The sequence below is a fragment of the Elgaria multicarinata genome, chromosome 4, assembly GCF_023053635.1.
Source record: "Elgaria multicarinata webbii isolate HBS135686 ecotype San Diego chromosome 4, rElgMul1.1.pri, whole genome shotgun sequence".
NCBI lineage: Eukaryota > Metazoa > Chordata > Lepidosauria > Squamata > Anguidae > Elgaria > Elgaria multicarinata.
Window position 1 is genome coordinate 39,798,479 of NC_086174.1, and position 26,915 is coordinate 39,825,393.

Consider the following 26,915-nt stretch of genomic DNA (forward strand, 5'->3'; position numbering starts at 1 on the left):
ACAGTTCATTCACGGCTGGCTGATTCTCTCGTCTCTGATGCTGCTGTTCCTCTTCACCTACATCTATCTTGGGTAAGCCTCAGTGAGAGCTGTTGATTCCAAGCAGCTTGGCTGGATCAGGATTAGATCTGGATCAGGACCACTTGACAGTTTCCTGCACCCACCCAATGTTATTTCTCCTGGAAGGTGCCCTCTTTTTTTTTGTAACCTTATTTTATGTTGCCCTATAACAAATTGGTTTTGGGGCCCTCACACAACCTTTAGTGTAAAAAGCATCTTCAAGGAAAATTGCAGCAGGGCTGGGTGGGGGAAGGAAACTGACATAAAGCCCTTATCCAGATCAGGAGCATGATCTAGAATCTAGACCATGGCCGTGTGGCTGCTTTTTCTTCAGAATGAATATGGCCAGGTTTTTTTTCCTTAAGTGTGAATAACATGAGTAGCTTGGCCCTCAGATGTACATCTGTACTTGTTTCTGCTGGTCACATCCGTTTAGGAGTCAGTGTTGCAGTAGGTAATTGAGTTTGCCCTTTGATCCACCATGTTGCATTTGGCTCTACCCCAAGCAGCCATTTTGTACCTGACTCTGGTTGGTGGGCCTAGGAGTTCCAGTAAAAATAATAATGAAGCAATGTGAATCCCTCTAGCCTGAGGTCTGCTCTCCCCTGCTTTCAACCCATTTGTTACTGACTCATGCCATCATAACCGTCCAAGCCGCCCCTTGGTTTAACAGAGTTGGGGCCCATTCTGCAGGGAAATGGGTGACCATGTGCATGGATGACTCTTCCCATGCGCCCACTTCCCAGTAGAATATGCTTCCATCGGAATGCGTGGTGAGCCGGTGGAGGGGCAGATTCTGCTTAGGAACAAGTTATGCTGGGGAATGGGCATGTGAGGAGGGTCCTCTTCACTCACCTGTTTCCCAGAAGAACTGGGCTCCTGCCAAACAGCTGATTGGTGGGCTGGCAGGAGCCAGACTTTCCTGCTATATAGGATGCACAGGGAAGGCTCTCCTCATGTGCCCTGTGTGGCAGATGCAGCGTGCGCAGGGGGAGAATTAGAGTGGCAGGGCAGCACTGGGAAACCAGGATGCCTGCAGCGGGCTGCATGGATAACCTCTGGGCCTGTGTGTTGCCCACCTTGGGTCTAGATCAGTGGTTCTCAACCTGGGGCGCTCCAGATGTGTTGGACTGCATCTCCCAGAATGCCCCAGCCAGCAGAGCTGGCTGGGGCATTCTGGGAGTTGTAGTCCAACACATCTGGAGCGCCCCAGGTTGAGAAAGGCTGGTCTAGATGGACCAATCGTTTGAATGGGAAATGAGCTATGGGAGTTGAACATGCAGCTGCCACTGAAAATGGCTTCCCTGCTCATCTTCTCCCTTCACCCATAATGTATAGCTTTATGTAGTGCTCTTCCCTGACCTCTGTCCACGTCATTGACTGCCAATAGTGTATGTGGGTAGTGTTTTGTCTTCTGATGGCTACTTCTCGGTGTCTGTCTTTGACTAACCCTTCTTTTGTTTCTTGCTCTGCAGTGAAGTGCTCAAGACCTACAATGTGGCCATGGACTACCCGACCCTCTTCTTCGTCATTTGGAATTTTGGAGCAGTCGGGATGATTTGCATCCACTGGAAGGGGCCCTTGCAGCTCCAGCAAGCCTATCTCATCATGATCAGTGCCTTGATGGCTTTGGTCTTCATTAAATACCTGCCCGAGTGGTCTGCCTGGGTCATTCTGGGAGCCATATCGATTTATGGTATGTCTGCACATTGGGAAGAGATTTGGGTGTGTGTGTGTGTTCTTCTCACATTTTTTAATTGTGGGAAAGTCAGCATACAGGAGCTCTCCTAAATGGGTGTTTGCACCAACAGTATTTCTCCCAGCCTGCTGGTGGCCTTTGTGTAAAAAGTGGGCAAGATTTGCACCACATCCTGGAAAGTAGTCAGTCTTTGCATTCCACTTCAGGGGTGCTGTTTGAGGTTTCAATGGCTGTATTCCGATGTCATGAGAAACCATGGTTTACTATGACGGGAGTGAGCCTAGCTTCTCCCTGGGTTCATGTCAGGGCAGGAGCAAGGCCACAGTGGGCTCCAGGGCTCGTCATTTGTAGTAGACCCCCATCCTCTGGCCCTGGTACTCCACTCACACATGACATCTGTGCACGCATGCACACAGTCAAAGCCATGTCATGTACAATTATATTGCAAATACATTTTTAACCACATATTTCAGTGGACATAATTTTCCATTCTTTCCTGGAAACAGAAGACTAATGCCCATGGTAAAGAACTCAAGTACAAACACGATTACTCAAATACAAACGCAACCTTCCTCTTTTACAGCACACATCCACAGAAAACATACATATAGAAACTCTCAAACACACTCACTCACTCAAGACACAGACTTGGATTGCCTCACTGGTTCATTGAAACACAATAGCCGGACAGGACTGGGGAGAGCCACAGAGCCCAGGCTAGCTCAAGGTATTTTGCTGCTTGAGGAGGCCCATCAGATGCCTTTCATTTCTCACTGAATAACCTTGGGCCAGTCACTACCTCTCAGCCTGACCTACCTCATGAGATTTTGTGAGGATAAAACGGGGAGATCTTTTGCTCCTGAAGGAAAGGTATTATATAAATATAATAATGTAAAACACATACTAGGAGAAAATTATTGTCTTACACTATGACCTGGTTTGCATGATATGCTGGGCTCATTAGGAATTGTTCAAGAACATAAGAGCCCTGCAGGATCAGACCAAGGGTCCATCTTGTTCAGCATTCTGTTCACACAGTGGCCAACCAGCTGCCCACAGAAAACCCGCAAGCAGGACACGAGGGCAACACCACCCTCCCACCCATGTTCCCCAACAACTGGTGTACATAGGTATACTGCCTGTGAGACTAGAGGTAGCATAGAGTCATCAGGACTAATAGCCATCGATAGCCTTATCCTCCAAGAATTTGCCCAATCCTCTTGTAAAGCCTTCCAAATTGGTAGCCATCACTACATCTTGTACAAGCGAATTCCATAGTTTGACTATGTGCTGTGTAAAGAAGTACTTCCTTCTATCATCCTGCATTTTCCACCAATCAGCTTCATGAAATGACCCCTAGGTTCTAGTATTATAAGTGAGGGAGAAAAATGTCTCCTTATCCACTTTCTCCACACCGTGACATGCTGGGTGACATTTTGAATATGCAACCCCAAGTAGAGATTGCCATGTTGTGCGAACCTGGCCACCGAGGGTTATTTGAAGATTTGTTGACTGGATATGCAAAGGTTGTTTGACCCTCAAATAGCCTTCAGTGGCTGGGTTCACACAACATGACAACACTTGCTCAGGGTTGCATATTCAAAATGTCACCCACTGCTGCTTGTAACACCAAAATGGCATGCACTGCAGCTCATTGTGGGTTAAATAACCTGCAGTTAGCTGGTCACGTCATGCGAATTGCCTCATTGTTATGGGTGGCCTTTCAGATGATGTTGGAGGAAGGCAAAGCTGGAGGGAACAGCCTGTCACGAAGTGGCCAGAGTCTCAAATACTCATGAACAGGTTCGGAACCAAGCTGATGTTTTTCTCTCCACAGACTTGATGGCTGTTTTGTGCCCCAAGGGACCTCTCAGAATGTTGGTGGAAACGGCGCAAGAGAGAAATGAGCCAATATTCCCTGCCCTCATTTATTCCTGTGAGTGAAACCAACGTTTCTTGTGTGTGTTTGTCTTTTACGGAGTATGTCCCACACCATAATAACTAGCGATACATTATTAAATGGATGTGTTAACTCAGAACTGGAAAATAGGGGGAAGACAAAGCTGGACTCTTTTTTTTCTTAAAGATGAAAGTCTTCATTGCGGACTGTGTGTGTGCTCCAGGCACAGAATGAGGTAGTGGGTGTAAAATTCAGCATCCTGATAATCTCAGCTTTATTTAAAAAACCAAAACTCCTGCCAAGTTTCTAGCCCTTGCAAAGTTAAGCTTAGAAGTGTGTGGGCAGCGCCTGAGCTCCAGTAGCCTTTTGGGATGATCAGATTCGCCGTCTGTTCCATAAGAAGAGGAGAAAGTCACATGAAACCCCACTCAGGTGTAATGTGGCATGGGAACCATATTTCTATGGCATCTTCCCAGGCTTCTCCAGTAAATGTCTGAACACAGGTGTAGAAATTTATCTTAATTTTTTAATACAGGATGCAGCTGAAACAATCTGAATGTTAATGTATCTGCCAAAGAGTCTTACAGATTTCTCTGTGCAGAGGAAACACAGAGTGGTGGGTAGCCAGAGATAGATAGATAGATATAGTTGAATGGCACAGACCCTTTGGAAGGAATCAAAAGAAATGTAATTAGAAATGTAAATCTCACACTATGCGGCAGGGTCTTGCTATTTACTGTTTTACTCTGTACAGCACCATGTACATTGATGGTGCTATATAAATAAATAATAATAATAATCCCACAGTAGAATAATGAAACAAACAAAGTAAGTCTTAAAACGTTCTCCAAGCTTGGTTAATTGTATGTGCCAACAGTGGTGACTTTTGATATCTGGAAATCCAGGAAACAGAAGCGACACCTCCTAATCTTAACCATATCTTTTACCAATCATTCCATAACATGGATTCAACCCCAATTTGGTCGTGGTGTGTGTTTGGTCCGTTAATTATTGTTCTTACCTTTCCCCAGCCTTTTCCAAGTGGTGCGCACCTTCGATGCATGTAAGGTGTTTACCCCCTTTCCTAGATAACGCTGTTTTCTATTGAAACCCCCTGAATTATACCCATATTATTTTTGTGCATTTGGCCTTAAATCACAGAAACTTACACTGCCTTGTTCTTGTACTTTTGTTAGGTACTTCTTCTTTCGTAAATGTCCAAGCCGCACTGCTGTTAAATTAAGCAGTATGATTGGTCTAACTGTTCTCTGGCTAAGCTTCTCTCTGAGAACTTGGATAGGGCATTTATAACCTTTTGAGAACAATCCTGTGGTCCCTGGGTGAGCATCATCATAATTTAGCCATGATAATTATAATTAAAATAAACATATCGTTCATGTCACCACGGTGTGGAAGGCTGTGACTAGGTGTCCTTTGCTCAGGCTGCTGTCCAGGTGCAACTCAAAGCCCAGATCTTCGTTACCTTTAAACTGGAATTGGATTGGACAGCCCTTCAAATAGAGGACTCTTTCAAAATAGAGGACTGTCCTCTGTAAAAGAGGACATATGGCCACCCTAACAGGCTGCAGTGCCAAAATCCTGGCTTGCATTAAGCAAGGTTCTTTGGGCCCAAACTGACCTGCAGTGGGTGGCCCTGTGGTTTATGAAGCCTTAACAACCGTCCAAATGCAGCCACCAGAAGCACTTTACAGAATGAAATACGTTTTGGCCTGACAAAATTAGGAAGCAGGTTTTTGTGTTTGGAGAATGTTAGTAACTTACTGATGGATAGGACAAGTTGTCTTTTTATGCACTGATGGGCAAATGTAAACACCTACAGTGCATCTCAAGGGTACACCTAGACATTTTGCATTGTGTAAAAACAACAACCAAGGATGTGGTAGCAGGACTGTCTTGACTATATTTCCCAAGTCATTTACTGTTGCTTGTTCTTCCTTGCAGCTGCGATGATGTGGACTGTAGGAATGGCAAAACCAGACAATGCACGAAGAGGGTCTTCTCAAGAGATATGGGATCCAGGTGACACATATGCCCTTGATACAAAAGAGTCCTTGTTATTTTGCTCAATGACCTGTGGTGGATGCATTTTGTGCTCTGAATTAAGTGTTCTGCAAAGGTTCTCTTTGCTAGTTAGCCAAGATGGTGGATGCAATTTGCTGGGGAAGGCACCGTTAGAAATACATGGGGGCTGCACAAGACTCAGCCACTAACCGAGAGCCAGTTTGACATTCTTTTCCCACTCACGTAGGGGGGAAATCCCAAAGATTCTGCCCAGGCCCAGATCGATTTCAGCACTGGGCTGCTTTTTCCGCTCTTGAACACTAAAATCTGTAGATGAAGCCATGCTTTGGGTTCCATCCATTCTAGATACTAAGTTACCCATGATTACCGGGAAATTGTGGAACATTTTGACACATACCAGGCAGAAGGGCATTGTGCAGAAAAGGGCCAAGCAGGGATGGAGTGTAGGCAACTGCAGCAACATGGCACAGCAGGAAGGCACAAAAATGGGTTATCATAGAGTTGGAAGGGACTTCGAAGGCCATCTTGTCCAACCCACTGCACACTGCAGGATCTACAATGCAGGTCCCAACAGTTGGCCATTCAGCCTCCCCGTAAGTGCCTCCAGCAAAGGGGAGTCCACCACCTCCCAAGACAATCTGATCCACTTCCAAGCACTTCTTCCTGATAGGACATTTCTTTGAATGTTTAGTCAAAGTCTGCTTCTGTGCGATTTCTACCCAGTGTTTCCAGTCCTTGCCTCTGGAGTAGCAGATAACTAGTCTGCTCTATCTTCTGTTTGACAGCTATTTGAAGAACATTGGTTTAACCCAGTATGGTAGCACAGTTCATTTCGAGGAGGAGGCAGCTTCAGTCATTTTGTTTGCACCCCATTTTTCATCATGGAGCTTAAGGCAGCCACATACAGGTTCCCAGTGGTCTTTCATCCAAACATTGACTTGCCGAAAGTTCATGTGTTCGTACAGCCGTCCCCAACCTGGTCCCCTCCATTTGTGTTGGACTACAATCCCTATCAGCTCCATCCAGCATGGCCTCTGGCTGAGGCTGATAGGAATTGCAGTTCAACACATCTGGAGGGCCCCATGTTGAGGAAGTCTTGCCTTGGAAGGTGGAGTTCCTCCTTCTGCTACCACTTCCCTGAAATGACCCATTCTCTTTAAATAGACTGTGTGGTAGAAACAGAGTGTCTTTTCCCCATGAATGCCTCCTTCAGAGTCTTGCGGTGTTGCCTGACCGGGTCAACTGCAGGTGGGCTTTGTGGTGGGTGCAAATGGGGCCATTGCTCTAGGCCATGGGAGATCACCAGAGGATCCCTGAAAGGAGAGCTTCCATCTGAACGGGTTGTAGCTCTGCTGTATGGGATGGGACATCTTCCTGCAAAGACTTGGTTCCCAAGAAAGAACTTCATCCAGAGAACCATAGGGCTCGCTAGCCCTGGAAAAACCTGTAAACACTCAAAATCTGTAAACCACCACCTCCTCCTCCTCCACCATTGCATTGGCCAATGTGACTGGCAGGTGAACAAGATGGTTGCAATGGAGTGGAGGAGGAGCAAGTCCAGGGGGCTCGTTGCAGTGGGCTGTGATTTTACTGTTTATTGCTATTTATTTATGATGTAAGTGCTGTTTGGACTTCAAATGGTAAGGCTGGTAAGTGGTTAATCCTTTTGAGATGGGGACTGAGTGAGTGGAATGTTGGAGTGAATGCTGATTGGCTGTTAGATTCAGCCATTCAGGGGAATGACAGAAGCAGTTGAGAGTTGCACGTGGAGAGTTGACAGAGTGACAGAATCTGGGTTTGTCTGCTGAAGGAGTTTACATCAGAGTAGGATCAAGGTTTTATTGTTTTGGGAAAAGAGGGAACAGGAGGAGATAGATTTGGCTAGTGGGTAGAGTAGGCAAGGATACATGATATACTGTATTGTAACAAACAAATATTGCAGCAAATGAAACCACAAATTGATAAACTGCATGAGCTTACTTATTGTTAAATACAAGTTATTTTGTTTCATAAACTGGATTGGATTTTTAAAGTACCTGAGGTAAGGCACTGATATATATATGGTGGCAGCAGTGAAGGAAAAGGGTGAATAGAGTGGGGCACAGAGTGCTGGGCTGGTTGCTGTGGGGCCAAGAAGGTTCAGTGAAACACAGAAGCAGTAAGCAGCAATAGGCCGACTGGGTCCATGATTGGGATCCTTTAATACAGAGAAGTAAAAAGGAGGCATGGGCCCCTGCTGTGGGGTAGCCCTCGACAGGTGCCCAATCATGCCTACTGTTGACACCAGCCCTGGGAGAAGATACCAGCTTATAAAGTATTTTAGCAGAAAATTGTTCATGTACGTACTGAATTTTCTCATGTTTTGTCTTCCTCTCCTCGTTATGCCTCTTGCCCCTTCCCCTGTGCTTTCTTTGGGAAAACAGCTGAAGGGGCCGAGAACCATGATAGCTCTTCATACACTGAGACTGAAGTTCCTGAGATGGGGGAGTCAACAATGAATTACATTGGCCAACAACTTAGGCAAATGGCCCCCAGCGTAGTTGAACTGGAGGAGGAAGAAAGTAAGTTGAACTCTCTAAAGTTTGTTTCCCAAGTAGTGTTCTCTTAAACGCAGTATGAATGCAGTCTTTCTAGTCCAACCTTAAACATATAAGAAGCTGCTTTGTGTTGAGTGATTCCGTTGGTTGCTATAGCCAAGTATCACCTGCTTTCCAAGGCCTCTGCTAAATGTCTTCCGTCTCCTGGGCTACCTGAGAGCTTTCCGTTGAAGATGCCAGGGACTGAGGCTCCTTCCTAGTGATATGTGTTGAACTACATAGGGAGAGTTGGCATTGGGGCTGGAGTAGAGAGATCTTCTCTTATTTCTGGGAGAAATTTGTCTGAGAACGAATCCCTTTCTTTGGCACCTTGTGCAAGGTGTGCTGTGGCCCTGAATAGTGCTGTGGTTCCCATCTGTGCTTACAAGCACAAAGATTTCCAATGTCACTGGGGCCCATAGAGCAGGGGTATTGAACCTCCAGTCAGTGAGCCAAATCTGGCCCACTTGGGGTACCAGTCTGCCCCCCGGCGGTTCTCTGGGTGATCAAGCACTTTCCTCTGGCCCTGGCTCCTTTTCCACAACGGCTGATCTTATGGCAGCTTCCTGCCCTCTGCATGTTTTTCTCCCCTCTTCTAAAACATCTAAAAGCCTCTCTTTAAGCTTAGGTTTTGTTTTTTTTGGTTGAAATAATTTTATTTATTTTTCCAGTATATACTTACAAGCAAATGTTCATAAATAAATAAACGTTCATTATACAATAACCTTTTTTACCACCCAGAATATTATATATATATATATATATATATATATATATATATATATATATATTTTCATTTCAGATTTAATCTTTTATCCCATTCCCTCCATATTCCCTCCCCCCCCCCCCCCCCCGGCCTGGTACATTTCTCAGAAATTGTCCCATTTCTTTTTCAGGGATGTTATATCACTTCTGTTTATCTCTTCCTTTATTATTTTTATAGTTATCTTCTGACATTACTTCTTTTCAGGAGTCCCAAAGTGTCCTATTGGCCTCTGCCAGAGTTGTTCTGTTTGTTTCTTTTTTCATATATTCTATATATTTTTGCCAGTCTCTCTTAAAATTTTTTTTTGTTTTATCCCTTTTTGCAGTTGTAATTTTTGTGTCAATTTTTCACTAATTGCTATTTCCCAAATTTCCCTTTTCCATATAGCTACTGTTAGCATCTCCTAAAGCTTAGTTACAGGCGGTAATAGCTTTGAAGCGAAGGCATGCTGGCATTTTTGCCTCACCCATCCGTGAAATGGAAGCCCCCGAGAGCTTCTCCGAAATGAAATTTGGTCCTCAGGCTGAAAGAGATTCAATGCTTCTGCCACAGACCTTTGGAATCCGTACAGGGCGCAGTGGAGGCTGGTGGCTCCTATTTCCATGGGGCAGTGAATCTGCTTTGACTTTCAGTGAGAACTTTAAAGGAGCTATGGACCTATTTGGGGGATAGGACTCATTTTGGGGAAACCTGGAGGGGATCCACTGCCCCCATGAAATAGGAGCCAGCAACCTCCATAGGTGCCATGCAGCATGAGGCTACGTCCCCAGTGCGTGTCCTATTGATTTCCATGGAAGCTGTGCCTACCTGCTCATCTCCTTCCCAGACATCTGAGAATTAAGACACACACTTCCCTCTCCCCAACACACACACAGTATACAGTTGGAGGCAAGCTTCATTCTGCTCTCCTGCCCACTACTCTGGTTTTCACTTTTGACAGCCCCAGTTAGCGTTTTATGCCGTTAGTTATGTTCAGTCCTCATTGGGCTGTGTTTGGCAAGGTAGGTGTGTGTGTGTGTGTGTGAGAGAGAGAGCACCCTTAGTTTTTTTCTTCAACATTTTTTGTACTTCTGGAAATCTTGGGATTCCCTCCCCCTACCCCCAAGCCTGCTGAGAGCTCTTGCTAGTGGGTGGGTGCTGCTGTTTTGGCTGTATAAAGACCTGCACTGAGAGAATTGAGATTGCTGTTAGCATATATGAAGTGTGAGTGTGTATCTCTCTCTCTCTCTGGCTGCATTCAGACAACACACTAACCTACCATGGGGTAGCATGCTGTCTGAACTGAGCGTGTTTTCTGCAAGGTGGGTAGTCGTGATATCTGAATGCAGTGCATTTTCCACCAGGTGGCTTATTAACCATGCAGTGTGGTTTATTTTTCTCAAAAAAGCCACGACAACCCCTGGGTTCAACAACAACCCACACAGGGTGGTGCGATGGTGTGTTGTGTGAACCCAGCCTTCCTCCGTCTCTCCCTCTCTCCTTCTCTCTCATATACATGCACTAATAAATATATTAGTATATATGGAAAAGTTGGTAAAGCATTCTTAATAACCCAATCTTAGACATATTATTTAAGAATATTATTGAATACATATATATTCTGCCCTTCCACTCTCCCAGAAAATTGATGGAGTTTTCCTTCTTTTTAATAGGAGGTGTCAAGTTAGGGCTTGGAGACTTCATATTCTACAGTGTGCTTGTGGGCAAAGCAGCTGCCACTGCTAGTGGCGACTGGAATACCACTCTGGCTTGTTTCGTAGCCATCCTCATAGTAAGTGTCGCCTACTTGTTTTGCATTGACATGATGCTAATTTGCACTTTGAATCACATAAAACAGGGCTAGTTGTCAGCCCCGGGCATTGGTGCAACTGCAGCCTAAACTGAATATTGGCATGGTTGGGATCAGAGTAGCATGGAATGCTAGAACAAATCCTCAGGGCTGAAATAGATATGATGCTAAACAAGCCATTAGAAACTTTATCAGGGTTTGGGCTTTTTAAAAAAGTTTGTTACTTATTTATTTATAGTATTTTAATCTTGCCCTTTAACCAAAAAGGCTCCCAAAGTAGCTTACAAAGATATTTCTTAAAACAGGCCCTGCCTGCAAGCTTATATTATTAAAAAAAATGATATAAAAGGAAAGGGTATTAAGACGGAGAGGAAAAACGCACATTCAGCAGCTCATGGTCACAGTAGAAAGGCTGCTGCTTCCTTTCCTCTGATGGCCTCATTCCAATCCAAGCACAATGGATGAGTGCCTAGCTGCTGTCTCCTCTCTGTCTGACGGCCTCAACAACAGCAATTGCAGGAGAGAGGGGCAATTTTCATTGGGATCACAGTGAGGGGAGGTTTAACATTTCTATCCCCAACCACGATCCCAGTGAAAATCACTCCCTCTTCACATTGCTAAACTTAACTGATTTATAAAGGGGTCCCCAATCTTTTTGGGCCAGTGGCACATTTGGAATTTTGAGGGAGTGTCGTGGGCACTCTCACAAAATTGCTGATATTAGGAGCTTTTTCATTCTCAAAATGGCTGCCATGACGAGCATGGCCAGTCACAAAACATTTATTTTTCAGAAGACAAACTGGTGAGGATAAGTGAAAAGTAACTTGCCCAAGAACCTATGCACAAGGCAGAAGTAGGGTCTGAACTCCAAAACACAAATCCACTCTTTTGAACCCACACTTTTCTGTTCTAACACCTATTTGGCAAAAGGCTTAGAGACAAATAACTTAGGCATATGTGGTGTGTGCATGTGACCCAAACGCCAAATCACATATTTGCCCCCACAAAGCCCAAGAAAACAGCCATTTCATAGAAGGCAAACTAGTGATGCTCAGAGAAACACACAGACTCAGAGAAACACCTGCAAACACCAATCCACGCCTGGTCCAGAACTCTCCCTATCACCCCTCAGCGCACCTTTTTCTTTTTTTCTGGGCAACTGGACACACTTCAAAACAAAGTGCTGGAATGCAGCCACCCACCATTTTTATTTTCTGTCTTTAGGACTCATGTGGACCCCCCTGAGGCATTCATTGAAACACACGCTGCACTTTGCTTGGCAGCATGCCTGCCTCTCAGTGAATGTGTGTGTGTATAAAATTTGACAGGCACCAAAGGAGGTGTCCGTGGGCACATTAGGGCCTATGTACACCAGAATGGAGTCCCCAGCATAGATGTCCGTAGACTACAGTCCACTTTACCATAATTACCCCCTCTTTGCCTTATTTATTTATTTTATTGCATTTTATCCCACCCTTTTTCCACCAAGGAACCCAAGGCAGTATACATAATCCTCCTCTCCATTTCTATCCTCACAACAACAAACCTGTGAGGTAGGTTGGGTTGAGAAAATGGGACTGGCCCAAAGTCACCCAGTGGGTTTCCATGGCTGAGTGGGGACTAGAACCCAGGCCTCCTGACTCCTAGTCTAACACTTTTGCCACTATACCACACTGGCTTTACCATAATTACCCCTCGTACTGCTTGCATAAGAAGCAGAATGCTGAATTCTGTGTTGGATTTCATCTGTAGTCTTTTAGGCAACCTTTCCCAACCTAGTGCTTTCCAGATGTGTTGGACTACAACTCCTAGCATGCTGGGAATTGTACAACACATACGGAGGGCACCAGGTTGGAAAAGGAAGGTGCGTAAGACTTTGTCACTTTAGTGTTTTTATACCTTGCTTTTTATCTACAAGGAAAAACCAGAACATCCCCACTTCCTGCTGAGTAATGTTTTTCCCCCCCTTCCTCCTAGGGCCTGTGTTTAACTCTTTTATTGCTGGCCGTGTTCAAGAAAGCCTTGCCTGCCCTTCCCATCTCCATCACCTTTGGCTTGATCTTCTACTTCTCCACGGATTACCTTGTGCAACCTTTCATGGACACCCTGGCAGCTCATCAGCTCTATATTTAAAAATGAGTATGGCCCTCCTTTGAGAGCCGCAACAGTAAAGCAGGACGATTTCCGACAGGATAAAATTCTACGGTTTTCACACTTAGTGCCATTATGTTTTGAGACCCTTTCAAACAAATATGCGAGTCTCCCCTGAGATTTAACAGCTGGGTCTTGTAACTGCTGAAGTTAAAATCTGACCTGGAGCAGGAACTATGCAGATCGATGCAATAGGTGTTTACCTGGAATTGAACCCTTGCTCCCTGACTGAGTTCAGTGGATCTTGTTCCCAATGAAGTGTGCACAGGATTGCTGCTCTGATGACCTTGAGATACCTCGCTGGCCTCTTTAGTTTTTGATTAGCACGTTCACCTCTTCCACTGTACTGAAAGTATATTGCTTATTTTAGCCCCTCGGCAAGATGAAGAAACCCTCTCTTGGGATGTGAGTTGTTGATAAAGGAGGTTTCCGCTTTACACTATGGCTTGGGATCATAATGAAGAATAATAATCCTAGAACAGTAAGAGTGCCATGCGCATTGAAATAAAATGCTGGGGAATCTCTTCTTTAAAAGAGGGAGATCAAAAGAGAAGACCAAAGTGCAGGAGTGCTTCAATTTTGCCAGGAAAGCCAGGCAGAGGGATGGAACAGCTGTTTGAACTTCCTCCAGTGGGTATCACAGCAAAAATTGCAGGAAGCAAAATGCAAAACGCACAGTATTATTTTGCAGGGCTTTTGCATGTCCTTTCCTTTTGTCAGGTGAGCTACCTCGGGAATTGGTGCTGGTTATGGGTAAAATCCAATTTAAGTCCTACTTAGAGTAGACCCATTGAAATGAAAAGGACTTAACACCACCCATTCATTTCAGTAGGTCTCTAAATAGGACTTCAGTTGGATTTTCCCCTGGAGTTGGGTTACCTTCCAGGTATAAATACATCAGAACTTATATATTATATGCACACACACATTCTTAAGCCCAGCTGTTCTTCTGGCATTGCTCGAGTGAGCAAAGATCAAAGAAAAGGGAGCAGTAGGGCTTGCGACGGCGTATTTCCAGAACCTTTAGTGTAGGGACCTACTAAGAGAGGAAATGTTGTAAATAACAGATGGTTACCTCATTTCCTGGGTCCCTCCCGTTTCCTGGATTAGCAACCAGTGCAAGAGGTCACTTACAAACAAACTCTTGTATTGAACTGCTCAGGAAAGGGTTAAGGAGAAGCAATCAATTGAGGTCACAGGGAGGGAGCTGCTTTAGCAACTAGCCAGGATTCCTGCTGGTGGATCATGCTATACTGTCCTAGCACAACTTTTTGTGCTATCTGGTAGAGCCAGCTCGGTTCTTGCTAGCTATTAGAACTCTGCAGCCTGGTTCACAGATACCACTAACCGATGGTATTGATCACTGGATTCCCACAATGTGAAAAGGTGGCCATGCTAACAAGCCATGGTTTGTTGACCACAAACAACCCAGAAAGAGAACGGGTTGTGAATTCTGGGTTATTTAAATGATGGGCTGTCATTACGTGTGAAGCCAGAACTGTGGGTTGTTCATGGGTTATTTTGCCAGGCTACAGAGGCGGCAGCCAAGAGTAGTAAAATAAAAGCCCAAGCTGCTCTGCATGCCAGTACTGCAGTGCCGCAAAAAGATTTGGGGTACAGGGATGGAGCAGGCAAAGGATGAGGGAAACAACCCAGGGACTGAGAAAACAGACTGCAGTTCATTAGATCACCTGCCAGACAAACCCTTGGTAAGGTAACAAACCATGGGTGAAATAAATCATGGGTTGGCATTATGTATGAACCAGGCCTAACTGTTAGTAGGGTCACCTTGGTTCTTGCTCGCTATATGAACTTTACAGATACAGTTAGTACTTGCCTGGTAACTGATCCTTGTTCACAAGGTGGAGGAATTGGACATGGACATACACTATGCCAAACGCATGAGGTGACGTGTGGTTTGTGCATATTGCTATATGCACATGGGCCAAATTCATCCAATTCTTCCTCCTCCCAAAAAGAGCAAAAGGTCATGCAAATTGGGCCTGAAGTGTGTATATACAAACCCATAGGGCATGTTACCTTTTTACTTAGCAAATATATAGAGATATTACAAAATCAATACTTTGTGTTCAGCTGTTTAAATAGAAACCTGTTAGAAACAAAAACAACATATCAAGGGGGTTGAATTCAGGAAACTTAAGGTAGCCAAAAAAAGGAAAGAGCATTATTACTAGCTTTTGTTTCCTTTCAAAGTTATAATCCAATCTTTCATTGCTGAATCCACACAATTTTGTTTGGTAATTCTGACACAGTCCATAAAAATTGTGTAATATTTTCCACAAATATTTTCCACAGTCCCTCCCTTTTGATAATGCTATGCAAAAGCTAATTCAATATCCTCCTTGGCAATGAGTTCCTTCACACAGCCCCCAAAAGAATCAAAAGGTATATTCTGCCCCATTTTCATATCTCTAATGGAATTAATAACATTTGTCCACACCAGTATAACTTTAGGTTAGCCTTCCCCAGCCTGGTGCACTCCAGATGTTTTGGAGTTCAACCCCCATCAGCTTCTGCCAGTTTGGCCAATAGTCAAGAATGCTGGGCGTTGGAGTCCAAATTATCTGCAGGGCTTCAGGTTGGAGAAGTCTGCTTTAAAGATTTTTGGTTATATCCAATGTTAGCCTAACTTAAGTCCCATTCATTTCAGTGGAGCTACACGAAGTAGGACTAACACTGGACACATCCCACTATTCTATCTTTCTGAGAGGGAGTTTCGTCCATAGTAAAGGATCTTCATGGATATTTGAAATTAAAATTAAAATATGTTATGTCAAAAATACGTTGTTGCTTACAGTCTACAATGTATTCTGCCAATGCTTTTAAGTGCCAGTAGAATCAAAGTGGTGTTTTGTTTGTTTTTAGAAAGCTATTTGCTAAGACTAGTATAAATTGCCCTTCAAAAGACTCTTTTGCACGTAATGACTACACATTAAACAAACCATAACTAGCTGGAACACGCATTTGCACCCATTCTCCACTTCCACTTTGCATTCGCTTTTATTAACCCAGGAATGCCTCCGTCCATGGGTTGCTCGACGTGAGGTGCAAACCCATGGTTTGTTCTTGGGTTAAAACCCTGTTGTTTTTTTCCTTAACAGCCCAGGGTTTGCATGTCACATTCCTGGGTTGTTTACAAAAGGAGGTGCAAAGTGGAAGTGGTGAGTGTGCGACAGGCAGGGTGTGCACTTACTACTGCATGGCCCCACCAATTCATAGGTTGAACAACGCATAGATTGGGGTTATATGTGAACCAGGTCCTAAGAGAAGTTCACTTTAAGGAAGTTCATGGAAGGAAAGTTTCCTGTCCCCTCCTCCCCTGTGCAATAGGAAGGCCCTGCAACAATAAGAGGTGTTTCAGGAAGCATGTGTGCCTGAAGAGGGCAAGGGAAACTTTCCTTCTCTGAACATCCTTAACTTACATGATCATTGTGCTGCTGGCCATACAAAAAATTCAAAGTCCGCATCGCCCTGTCTGTCGTAAAGGGAGTGTGTGCATGCACCACCATACAGAAAGGATTGGCTGAATGTACTTAACAGGTCATACGCAGTGTTGAAGGTTGTGAAATGTCGATGAACTTCTTCAGATTTCTTTTTGACTCTCTTAGGGTGCTTCCACTCTTAGCTTCCCTACTCATGAGTAGGAAATGAAGAGTGTGTTTGTATTGGGCAGGCTGTGGGAAGAGAAATAGCTTCGGGCCCAGCCTTTTTTTTTTGGAGACAGTGCTGGATGGGTCTGTTGTGATTCCAAGTCTGCTGTGCGATCACAAAACCTTTATTCAGTAAATAGACACCTCTTCTCACTTGAAGGGAGTGGGAATGCTACTTCAGGGAGGGTCCTCATGCCACAACTATCACTAGTCTGGTGGGTCGCCTCCTACCTCCTCTCAATTCTGCCGCTTGACCCTGTGGCGGACTCTGGGATCTGTCCATTCTGATGCTCCCTCCCCCTCCAACAAAGACTGAGTTACTGGGAGGGGGAGGGGAAGACAATCTCTGAGGCTGGGCCTCCTGTTCGATAACCTCATGGGAGGATTCCTCCTTGACTCCTGGAGAGTCTTGGAAAATTTCCTTCCCTACTTCCTGTCTCGGCTAGTCTTCTGCTACTTCGACCTCAGAGTCTAATTCGGAATCCACACCAGGGAGACCAAGCCTCATCCCAACAAGGTCTTTGGTATGATATGGCAAACTGTTAGTCTGTGCTAATTGGTTGACTTAAAATGAGAGCACATCTTCCTTGATCTGATACAATTAAGTGTTACTTCCTTTCTAGGCCACAAACTCTTCTCTGATTCTATTTGCAGAACTGACAATCATGTTGATGTGTTTAAGTGCCCCTTTAGATTGAATGAACAATGCATTTCTACTGTAGAAAGGAACAAAATGTTGATTTTATTGCACCATATTATTTTCTTCTCTCTCAGTACTGGAATAATAGTCATAGAGGTTATTTCGTTGGTATAATATTGAGAAATGCAATTACTGAGCCTTCTGCCAGTACTAGTGATAATTTGGGGTTGAAAGGGAGATCACAGTTCGAAAGGCTTGAGTTCCCTACTCCAGGAGCATGTAGCAAGTTCTTGTTCTTAACTTTTGGATAAAAGATCCGCATTCTTCTTAACATTTACAAATCTCAAAGCACATAAGAAAACCTTTAGAACTCTACCATCTGTTTTGGATCTACTTCTTTTAACCTATATATATTTTAAAACAAATCCATTTCCATTTAAAAATAAGGAGTGGGGAAAAGGTTGTGTATGTTTCTTAGCAGAAGTTCGTTGGTTTAAGTTTCCTAAGTTCTTTTGTACTATTTGAAGATGGTGTTTTGTTTAATTTAGTTAAATTACTAACTAAGAAATACTATGTAAATATTTAATGTAAGAGTGAACTATTTTGGAAATATATTATAGTTTATAACAAAACGTAGGAGGTTCAGATTTAAATCCGGTGTACAGATCAGTCTAAATAAGAAATAGTCGAAGCTCAAAATAGATTTTAAGGCTGTGCCCAGCATATATTTCATTTCTAATTTGGACTTCCTCCTAAGGATATCAGTCATCTTAGTTCTTTTATTTATTTATTTTTTAAGCTGACCTGCTTTGCTTCCAGCAGTTCCTTTCTAAGAGCAGCCTTTCTTGTGTGATTTGCCTCTCCAATTGAAAGAAATGGTCTGGAGGGAATTGAGGGGAGAATGTTTGGATTGTATCCGACGTTAGTCTAACTTAAGCCCTATTAATTTCAATGGGTGAATTCTAATTAGGGCTCACTTTGGGTGCAACTCTGTGGCTGGGTTCGGATGACATATTAGGCAGTGGAGGGGGGAATAACACACTCAGCGTGAATTATTCTGCTGGTACCCCCCACATGACATGTTGCTCCCCCCTCCTGTCACGCAGCCGAAAGTCCCAGCTTCCTGGGCTACTGGTGCTCTTCCCTCAGTCCTCCCAGCCATATCCCATCAGCCATTGCAAGTTCTGCCCAGTCAGGGTGTTTTCTCTTGCCAGAGAACTCCATGGCCAATGGAATATTTCACTCGACAGAGGGAGGGAGCCCTCCACATGACATTTTACTCAATGGATAAGCAACGGAGCAGCCCGTTGCTTTTCTGCATTGCTTAATTTAAAAATATAATGTACTCTGCGTTGTGTGTGTCCCACATGACATAATAATCAACAGACAATTGCCTCCCCACCCCATATTTATTATCGTGTTGTCCAAACCCGGCCTGTGTGTGCTTTTGTGACACAATCCATTGGAAAGTCCAGCGTAAGCTCCCATGCGCTTTAATGGGCTTGAACAGCAGAACTCGCTGGTGGCAGAGTGCTGCACCTCCTTTTGAAGGAAATTAATTTCTCCCTTAGGCCGAGAATGAAATCATGTCATTTCAAACATTTTGAATATTCCAGAGAAAGCTTTTAATTGTTTTATATGTTGAAAGACTATTATTAACATCGTAATATATTGATAGACACCTTTCTAATAATAATAATAATAATAATAATAATAATAATAATAATAATAATAATAATAAAAAATATTTGGAAATCCTTCTGGTTGGTTGGTTTCTCTCCTTGAACGGGAGCTGTTGGAGGACCTAGTGGGTTTTGTATCATGAAATTGGTTCTGTTTTCTGCTCATCAAGGGAGCTCCTTCTTAGTATTCTTGTGCTGCAAAAGTGAAGGAAGTGTTGAACTGGAACTCAGGAGATCCAGGTTCTAGTCCCAACTCAGCCGTGAACCTCTATGGGTGATTTAGGGCCAGTCACAGACTCTCAGTCTAACCTACCTCACAGGTTGTTGTGAGGATAAAATGGAGGGTGATCATGTTCTTTGCAAGAGGACAATAGTTGGGATATAGATGAAAAAGGTAAATAAAATCTAGGAAGAATTTATCAACCAGTGCTTCATTGACTTCAGTGCAATCTGTCTTACGGTTCTTTGAATTCTTATTGAAATGAATAAAATTGCATAGCATATCTGTGTGCCCTTTAGAATAATTTTAATCCTAGGATATGGTTCTGAGGGGACATAATAAAATCACTTTTGCTGAAACTAAGCAGGCTTTGAACTAGATAGCATGTGGATGGGTGACCACCGTGGAATCCTATGTATATCAACTTTATAGAAGAAATGTGGGATATTAACTAATGTAGTTTTGCATACATGGGGAGAAGGGTATCTAGCTAATAGGAAATTAATCTAACTAAAATCTCTTCAAATTTAAATCTAACAGGCCAGTTCTCATGATGGACGTGTGTGTGTGTGCCGTTAATGGGCAACAAATGTACCACATATATACAGGAAATGCTTCTATGTAAAAGTCAAACCCTGTGTATTTACTGCAAATGTATTGTGTACAATTAAAATGATACTGATTGTATAATTACTCTGCAACATGGTTTTAAAAATGTGTCTTATTTATTTTTCAAATACAAAACTCATGATGCAGGTCAGGGGTGCACCTCCAGATGTTTTAGGCTTCTACTCCCAGAAGCTCCAGAAGCTAATATGACCAATTCCTGTTTTTCAGCAGCTTCATTTTGTCTCCCAATTCCATTGGCACTCAGCCATCCACATTTGCTCTTAAAGGGAATGATATAATTCAGGCACATGTAAACTTTATTTTAACACACTTTGCTTACCTTTGGCAAAGATTCATGAAAGGTGCAATCCTATGCATGTTTAGACAGAACATGCTGGCTGAGACATGCTGGGAGTTGTAGGACCTTTTTCTAGGGCTGTGCACCGCTTCAGCTTCGGATCTGAATTCAGTTTCAAAGTAGGCCGATTCGGACCAAATCGGTCCAGAACTGAGGTGGGTTGGCTCTGGGCCAATTTGGGCTGAGTCTGGTCCAAAACGCTTCGGACTGATCCAGACCCCACCCCCTGCCATGCGAGCCTGCTGCTCCTTACCTGAACCTGTCGTAAGTGCCACAGCCATCCCTGCCTCTTAAAGTGAGTTGCTATTTTTAAAATGGAGACTCTCTTGAAGAGTCCCAGACAGCTGCAGGCACTTACAGTGGATCCAGGTAAGGGGCAGAGGGCTTGTGTGGTGGTGGTTCAAGAAAGCCAGGCACCGGTGTGGCGTTACACCCCACAAGTCAGTTCCCAAAGGTATGTCTGCAGTTTGTAAGTCTGTGGTTTTTAGAATGTTGGCCTGAGTGGGCGGAGTTAGAATGTCTTGGGAGTGGGGAGGAGTGATATATAAGGGAATGACTGAGGGGATTGTGAGTTCTTTCCAGGGAGACTTGTTAGGGACTCTTAGAGTCTGTAGTGCTCTCTGTGTTTATGGTACTTAAGTTCTGGGAAATTTGAGAGTCAGTGTAGTGGGTGGTGTCTTTAGAGTGTAGTGTGCACGTAGTGGATGTATATTAATCAATACTGAGAATAAAGAAAGTTCAAGAGTGATTGTGTGAGAAAAAGGAAAGCGCCAATGTGAATGAGTGACCGGATTGTATGAAAGGTTTCAAAAAGGTTTTTAAATGTTGTTATTTGAAACAAAGCTTATGAACTTTTAAAAATAAATTTTGAGTGTTTTGTTTTTAAACTACCACAAAAAGCCCACGTGTCTGTTTGGCATTTATCATCTTAAGCTTACACATATAACACCCACTCTGACAATCATTCACCTAAGCAGATATAACTCACCGCGCATTATATTATATACATTAAAATCCTTCTCCATTTTAAACCCCTTTCTCTACATAGTTTAGAGGAAGGTGTTTTTTATCCCTTGCCTCAGGCGTATCAAGCGGTGGTGCTTAGCTTGAGCAGGGAGTAGCCGCTGCCGGGTCTGTTGTTCAGAGCCTGTGTCGCCCCATAATAAGTGGTGGCAGCCGTGAGGTCTGGTGTTCAGAGCCTGTGTCGTGGCGACCGGCCATCCAGCTGGCCTGTCAGATGCCCTAATAATTTGGAAGCTCCAAATAGGCCTCCAAAGCAGGGGTGGGTGTGAGCCCTACTTTTTTCTGTCTTAACATGCATAGAATTGCACCCTAAAACGCTAAATGCTCCATTAACGTTAATCAAAAATAGAACGGTATTTTCAAAAGTTGTTCATCAGTGTTCACTTCTTATGTTCTGTACAATCCTCCTTGCTCTTTGCAATCTTGTGTGGCAGGTCCCCACAGGATAAGGTGACCATATGAAAAGGAGGACAGGGCTCCTGCATCTTCAGCATAGATGCATAGAAAAAGGAATTTCAGCTGGTGTTATTTGCAGTGGTGATGCCGGGGGGGGGGGGGCGGAGGGGGGCAAGTGCGCCCCAAACAAGGAGATTGCCACCCCAGTTGTGGTTATAAGGGCTTGCGTTCTGGGACAGCCAAGAAGACAGTGGGGACAAGGGGTTGATCTGCTTCCGTAGGCTTTGAGGCCTTGTTGTCATGGAGGTTAATTGTGGCTTGTTTTAGAAAGAGGTGGGGCAGGGTGGGAAGGTTAGGAAGAAGTGAGTGTGTGCAAGAGCGAAGAGGAAGAGGAGAGCGAGCACGTGCCAGGCTGAGGTTTCCCAAACAAAGAGCAGCTTCAGCGAGTGGATGCTCCCAACACCTTTCTTGCTCTCTCCTTTCAACATCCCTGCTGGAGTGAGATCCAACTAAAGAGAAAAAAGCAAGCTAGAGGAGGAAAGGAGGGACCAGGTCACTGCCTCTGCTTTCCCCGCGGCCACCAACTGCCCCCCATTTAAGTGACAAATGCCTTAGTTATATCATGATTGGATTACTGTAACGTGCTCTACGTGAGGCTGCCTTTGAAGACTGTTTGGAAATTTCAGCTGGTTCAAAGAGCTGCAGCCAGATTGTTGACTGGGGCTGGTTACAGGGAGCATACAACTCCCCTGTTAAAACAGCTTCACTGGCTTCCGGTCTGTTTCCAGGCACAATTCAAAGTGCTGGCTATCACCTATAAAGTCCATGGCTCGGGTCCAGGTTATTTGAAAGACCATATTCTCCCACATGAGCCTGCCCGTGCTCTGAGATATTCTGGGGAGTCCTTTCTCTCAGTCCCACCAACATCCCAGGCATGCCTGATGGGTACACGAGAGAGGGCCTTCTCGGTGGCTGCTCCAAGGCTCTGGAACTCCCTTCCCAGGGAGGCTAGGCTGGCTCCCCCTGAGATTTAAAAGGGGGCAGGGCACCTGCAGCTTTAACTGTTGTGATGAAGAGGGAATTTCACCAGGTTCTTCATATATACAAATGACACCTGCTGAAATTCCCTTTTCAATACAAGTTAAAGATACAGGAGCCCTGTCCTCCTTTTCATATGGCCACCCTACATTATATGACTATGCACATTCTCTATGGGAGCCATTTTGTGGTAGTGCCCATAGCAGTTTCTCACATTCCCAGATGTGCCCATGGGTCCCAGATGTGCCCACGGGGGGCTGCTCTAAGCCATGGAATGGGCATACATACATTGCATTATATTTCATTAAAAAAAAAAAGCAAGAGGAAGGAAAATAACAACACTGCTAAGAATCAAGAAAATTGAGGCATGGCAAAGAAAAGGGGGGATAAGATGTCTCAACTTCCTTGTCCCCCCTTTTTTTTGTCATGCCTTAACTTTCTTGATTCCTAGCAGTGTTATTTCCTTCCTCGTGCTTTTTTTTTCTTTTTTAATGTGATGGGTTTGTTTTTCTTTTTACTTTTCCTAGGGTGACCATATGAAAATGAGGACAGGGCTCCTGTATCTTTAATAGTTGCATAGAAAAAGGCATTTCAGCAGGTGTCATTTGTATATATGGAGAACCTGGTGAAATTCCCTCTTCATCACAACAGTTAAAGCTGCAGGTGCCCTGCCCTCTTTTAAATCTGGTCACAGTATAGGTGCAGTATAGCTCCTACAGCTTTAACTGTGGTTATGAAGAGGAAATTTCACCAGGTGTGACATGCATACAAATGACACCTACTGAAATTCCCTTTTCTATACATCTGTTAAAGATACAGGTGCTCTGTCCTCCTTTTCATATGGTCACCCTACTTTTCCTCTTCTTCCAAAGGAGCGGAATAAGATTTCCGTTGTCAGCCACTGGAGGGCAATGTATCAATAGTGTATGCCACTTCTCTTTTAAAAGGAGTGCAGCCCTTGTGTTATCTCAAATGTCAGAGCTTTGTAGAGGGTTCAGAGCATTGAACATGCATTAGCTCCAAAATTGTTACTAAACCCCTGTCAGGTTGGTTAATGTTATCAGATAAGCAGGAAAATAGAGCAATGTTAGTAATGGGGAGTTATGTGGGAAGAATCGAGTTAAGCCACCAACCATGAGTAACAACCCAAAGCAAAATGTTATAGAGATGTGATAAGACTGAGACGGGTGTGGGAGAAGGGACACTGAGGGCAAATGTAATGAATGCTTCTAAAATCGGCTGCCAGAAAACAAAACTGAATTGTCAATTCAGATCATAAAGATAGGTAAATAAAGTACCTTCATGCCCATGTTCCCCAGCAATATAGGTATACTGCTTCTGATACTGGAGGTTTCATATATTGATCTTGACTAGTAGCTGTTAGAAACATAGAATCATAGAATAGTAGAGTTGAGTCCAACCCCCTGCTCACTGCAGGAATCCACCTTAAAGCAGCCCTTACAGATGGCTGTTCAGCTGCCTCTTGAATGCCTCTGGTGTAGGAGAGCCCACCACCTCCCTAGGTAATTGGTTCCATTGCTGTAATAGTCAGGAAGTTTTTCCTGATGTCCAGACAGAATCTGGCTTCCTGTAACTTGAGCCCGTTATTCCATGTCCTGCACTCTTGGATGATCGAGAAGGGATCCTGGCCCTCCTCCAGGAATTTGTTTAATCCTCTTTTAAAGCCATCCAAATTGGTGGCCATCACTACATCTTGTGGTAGTGGGTTTTTTTGGGGGGGCTTTTCCCATTAATTGGGGCCTCTCATTGGAAACACGCACATTTTTTCAGGTCTCCTGTCAACACACTTCAACACACTTCATCTCCTTCCTCCTCCTTTGGCTTTCTCTAACCCTCAAAGGTCATTCTAGTCCAGGCCTATGTCCTCTCAATGGGATGGGAGGATGTGGGTGGGCACCACTGAAGCCCTACCCAGTGCCAGTGGGCTGTTTATCTTTCATCGCATACCAGCTCCACAGATAACAACAAGTAAAGCCAGTACAAACGGGAGGCCAGCATGCCTGCCTCTCCAAAGGTATCAATGCTCAACACTATTTATGGAATGATATAAAGAGAGATATAAATAAACAGAGACTCTGAAGTGATGGCAGCTGGAGACATTTATACCCAGGCCTCTGAGCCAGGTGAACCATCTGACAACTGCGCTGGAACTTTCCTCAGACTTAGCAGCTTCCTGGGCTGGAAGCATCACAGAAGGAGCAGCGATACACAAGGACGTTTCAGGGTGAGGACAGCTCAGCCCAGAGGCAAATGAGGTAACCTGCAATGCTGTGATATTCAGTGTATGACGTAGGGAAAAGCAGCCTATTTATGGTGAGCTGCCTACTGAGGCCTGGCAAGTTAAAAAGAGGGATATAAATCTTAGGAATAAGTGAGCAGCACAACGGATCCTTCTTGAATCCCTACAGGTTGAGGTTTTAGGGCTTCAGAACATTTTATTATTATAATCCAAAGCAGAGTTTGTCCCCATAACTGGCTTTAGGAATGGCTAAGCTGGAGCTTATCCTGGCTGCTGAACTGAATGGTGGGACAACCTGAGCTCGAAGACAGCGGCTTTTTAGTTTAATGTCTACAATGATTTAGTTTGAAAGAAAGCAGCAAGGGCACAATCCTATGCATGTGAAGAAAAGCAGTAAGAGCACAACCCCATGCATGCTGCCTGGGTGATGCTGGGACTTGTAGGACTTATTTCTGTCTAAACATGCATAGAATTGCACCTTAAATATCTGCAACCATTTTTCCAATGTTCTACTGATTGTTTGGGCAGTAACTCCAAAATGAACTTCCACCAATTAGCTTCAAAGTATCTATTTTTTTCTAATTTCCAGTTTGATGTCAAACCATACACTTCACTACATTCAGTATCTAAGATCTTTCTCCAGGTGCTTCCTCCAAGGGAAGCTCGGAAGGTGGCAACAATGGAGAGGGCCTTCTCAGTGGTGGCCCCCCAATTATGGAACAATCTCTCAAGTAGGGCCTGCCTGGCACCAATGTTATTTGTTTTGTGCCAGTTCAAGACTTTACTCTCAGGCATTTGGCAGCATATGATATGATTTTTAATCAGCTCATGGGATTTCTTATTATTGATTGTTAACATTGTCTGGAGGGGTGTGTGTGTGTGTGTGTAATGACTGTTTACATATTATATGCAATATTATATTTTAAAGGTTTTTAATCTTCATAAATTGCCCAGAGAGCTTTGCCTATAGGGTAGTATAGAAATGAAATGAAATTCATTCTAAATAAAAGTCAGGAGAACATGGCCTTACTTTGATGTAACTTTACCAAGCACTATGAATGCTATAAACCAAGCACTATAAATGTATACGATTTGGGTAGCTCTTTCTTTGATCTGAATTTCTGATGCACAACTGGATGTGCTAATGTGAATGTCCTGATGGGTTGAATGAGATCTTACCATATTAAAATGTGTAAAGCTTTTTCCCGGAATATGTGCAAGTATATTTGCATATGTATAGCTTTGTTGAGTCATACAAATTATGTATCAGTCAGCTGGAGGCAAGAGGGCAACTGTCTGGCACTCTTGCTGATTCATGCCACACTGTATCATATTTTTCGGGAACAATTTATCTTCCATTGTAGCTGATTTTCTTTTCTTTTCTTTTTTATAGCAGAGTCTGATTTTTCCTCTCACCCCAATCACAAAATGCTAACGCACAATATGCCAATGAAAGTAGTTGCAGGACAGGGGTTTAATTATTGATTAATGGTCTTCAGTACTTATTAGAATCACTGATTTCTGTATCATTTTAAAGACCACCACCTGTAAATTTCTGAGATTGAAAGCCAGTTATTTCAGGATAATGTTTGTATCTGGGAGGTGGGAGATGCAGTGACTTCCCATAGGCACCTGAAAGCATTTAATGAGTCTTATACACACACTTTATTTAAATAGGGTGACCATACGGAAAGGAGGACAGGGCTTCTGTTTCTTTAAGAGTTGCTTAGAAAAGGGCATTTCATCAGGAGTCATTTGCATGCATTCGGCACCTGGTGAAACTCCCTCTTCATCACCACAATTAAAGCTGCAGGAGCTACACTAGAGTGACCAGATACAAAAGAGGGAACGGCTCCTGCAGCTTTAACTGTGTTGATGAAGAGGGAATTTCACCAGGTGCTGAATGCATGTAAATGACACCTGGAGAAATTCCCCTTTTCTAGGCAACTGTTAAAGATACAGGAGCCCCGTCCTCCTTTCAATATGGTCACCCTTCTTTAAAGATTATCCCATGAGCTGAAGTTGAAGGAGAAA

The 26,915-nt window shown here is 43.8% G+C and overlaps 1 protein-coding gene across 1 annotated transcript in view; it reads left to right on the forward strand.

The window, feature by feature from the left end:
• Positions 1-14,632, forward strand: part of PSEN2 (presenilin 2) — a 31,307-nt gene extending 16,675 nt beyond the window's left edge. Inside the window, exons 5-11 of the mRNA XM_063124137.1 lie at positions 5-72; positions 1,536-1,756; positions 3,597-3,695; positions 5,622-5,699; positions 8,126-8,263; positions 10,697-10,815; positions 12,811-14,632. Coding sequence (XP_062980207.1) covers positions 5-72; positions 1,536-1,756; positions 3,597-3,695; positions 5,622-5,699; positions 8,126-8,263; positions 10,697-10,815; positions 12,811-12,966 — 879 coding nt within the window. The 3' untranslated portion in view covers positions 12,967-14,632. The remainder of the gene's footprint in view (positions 1-4; positions 73-1,535; positions 1,757-3,596; positions 3,696-5,621; positions 5,700-8,125; positions 8,264-10,696; positions 10,816-12,810) is intronic.
• The last annotated feature ends 12,283 nt before the right edge of the window (positions 14,633-26,915 follow it).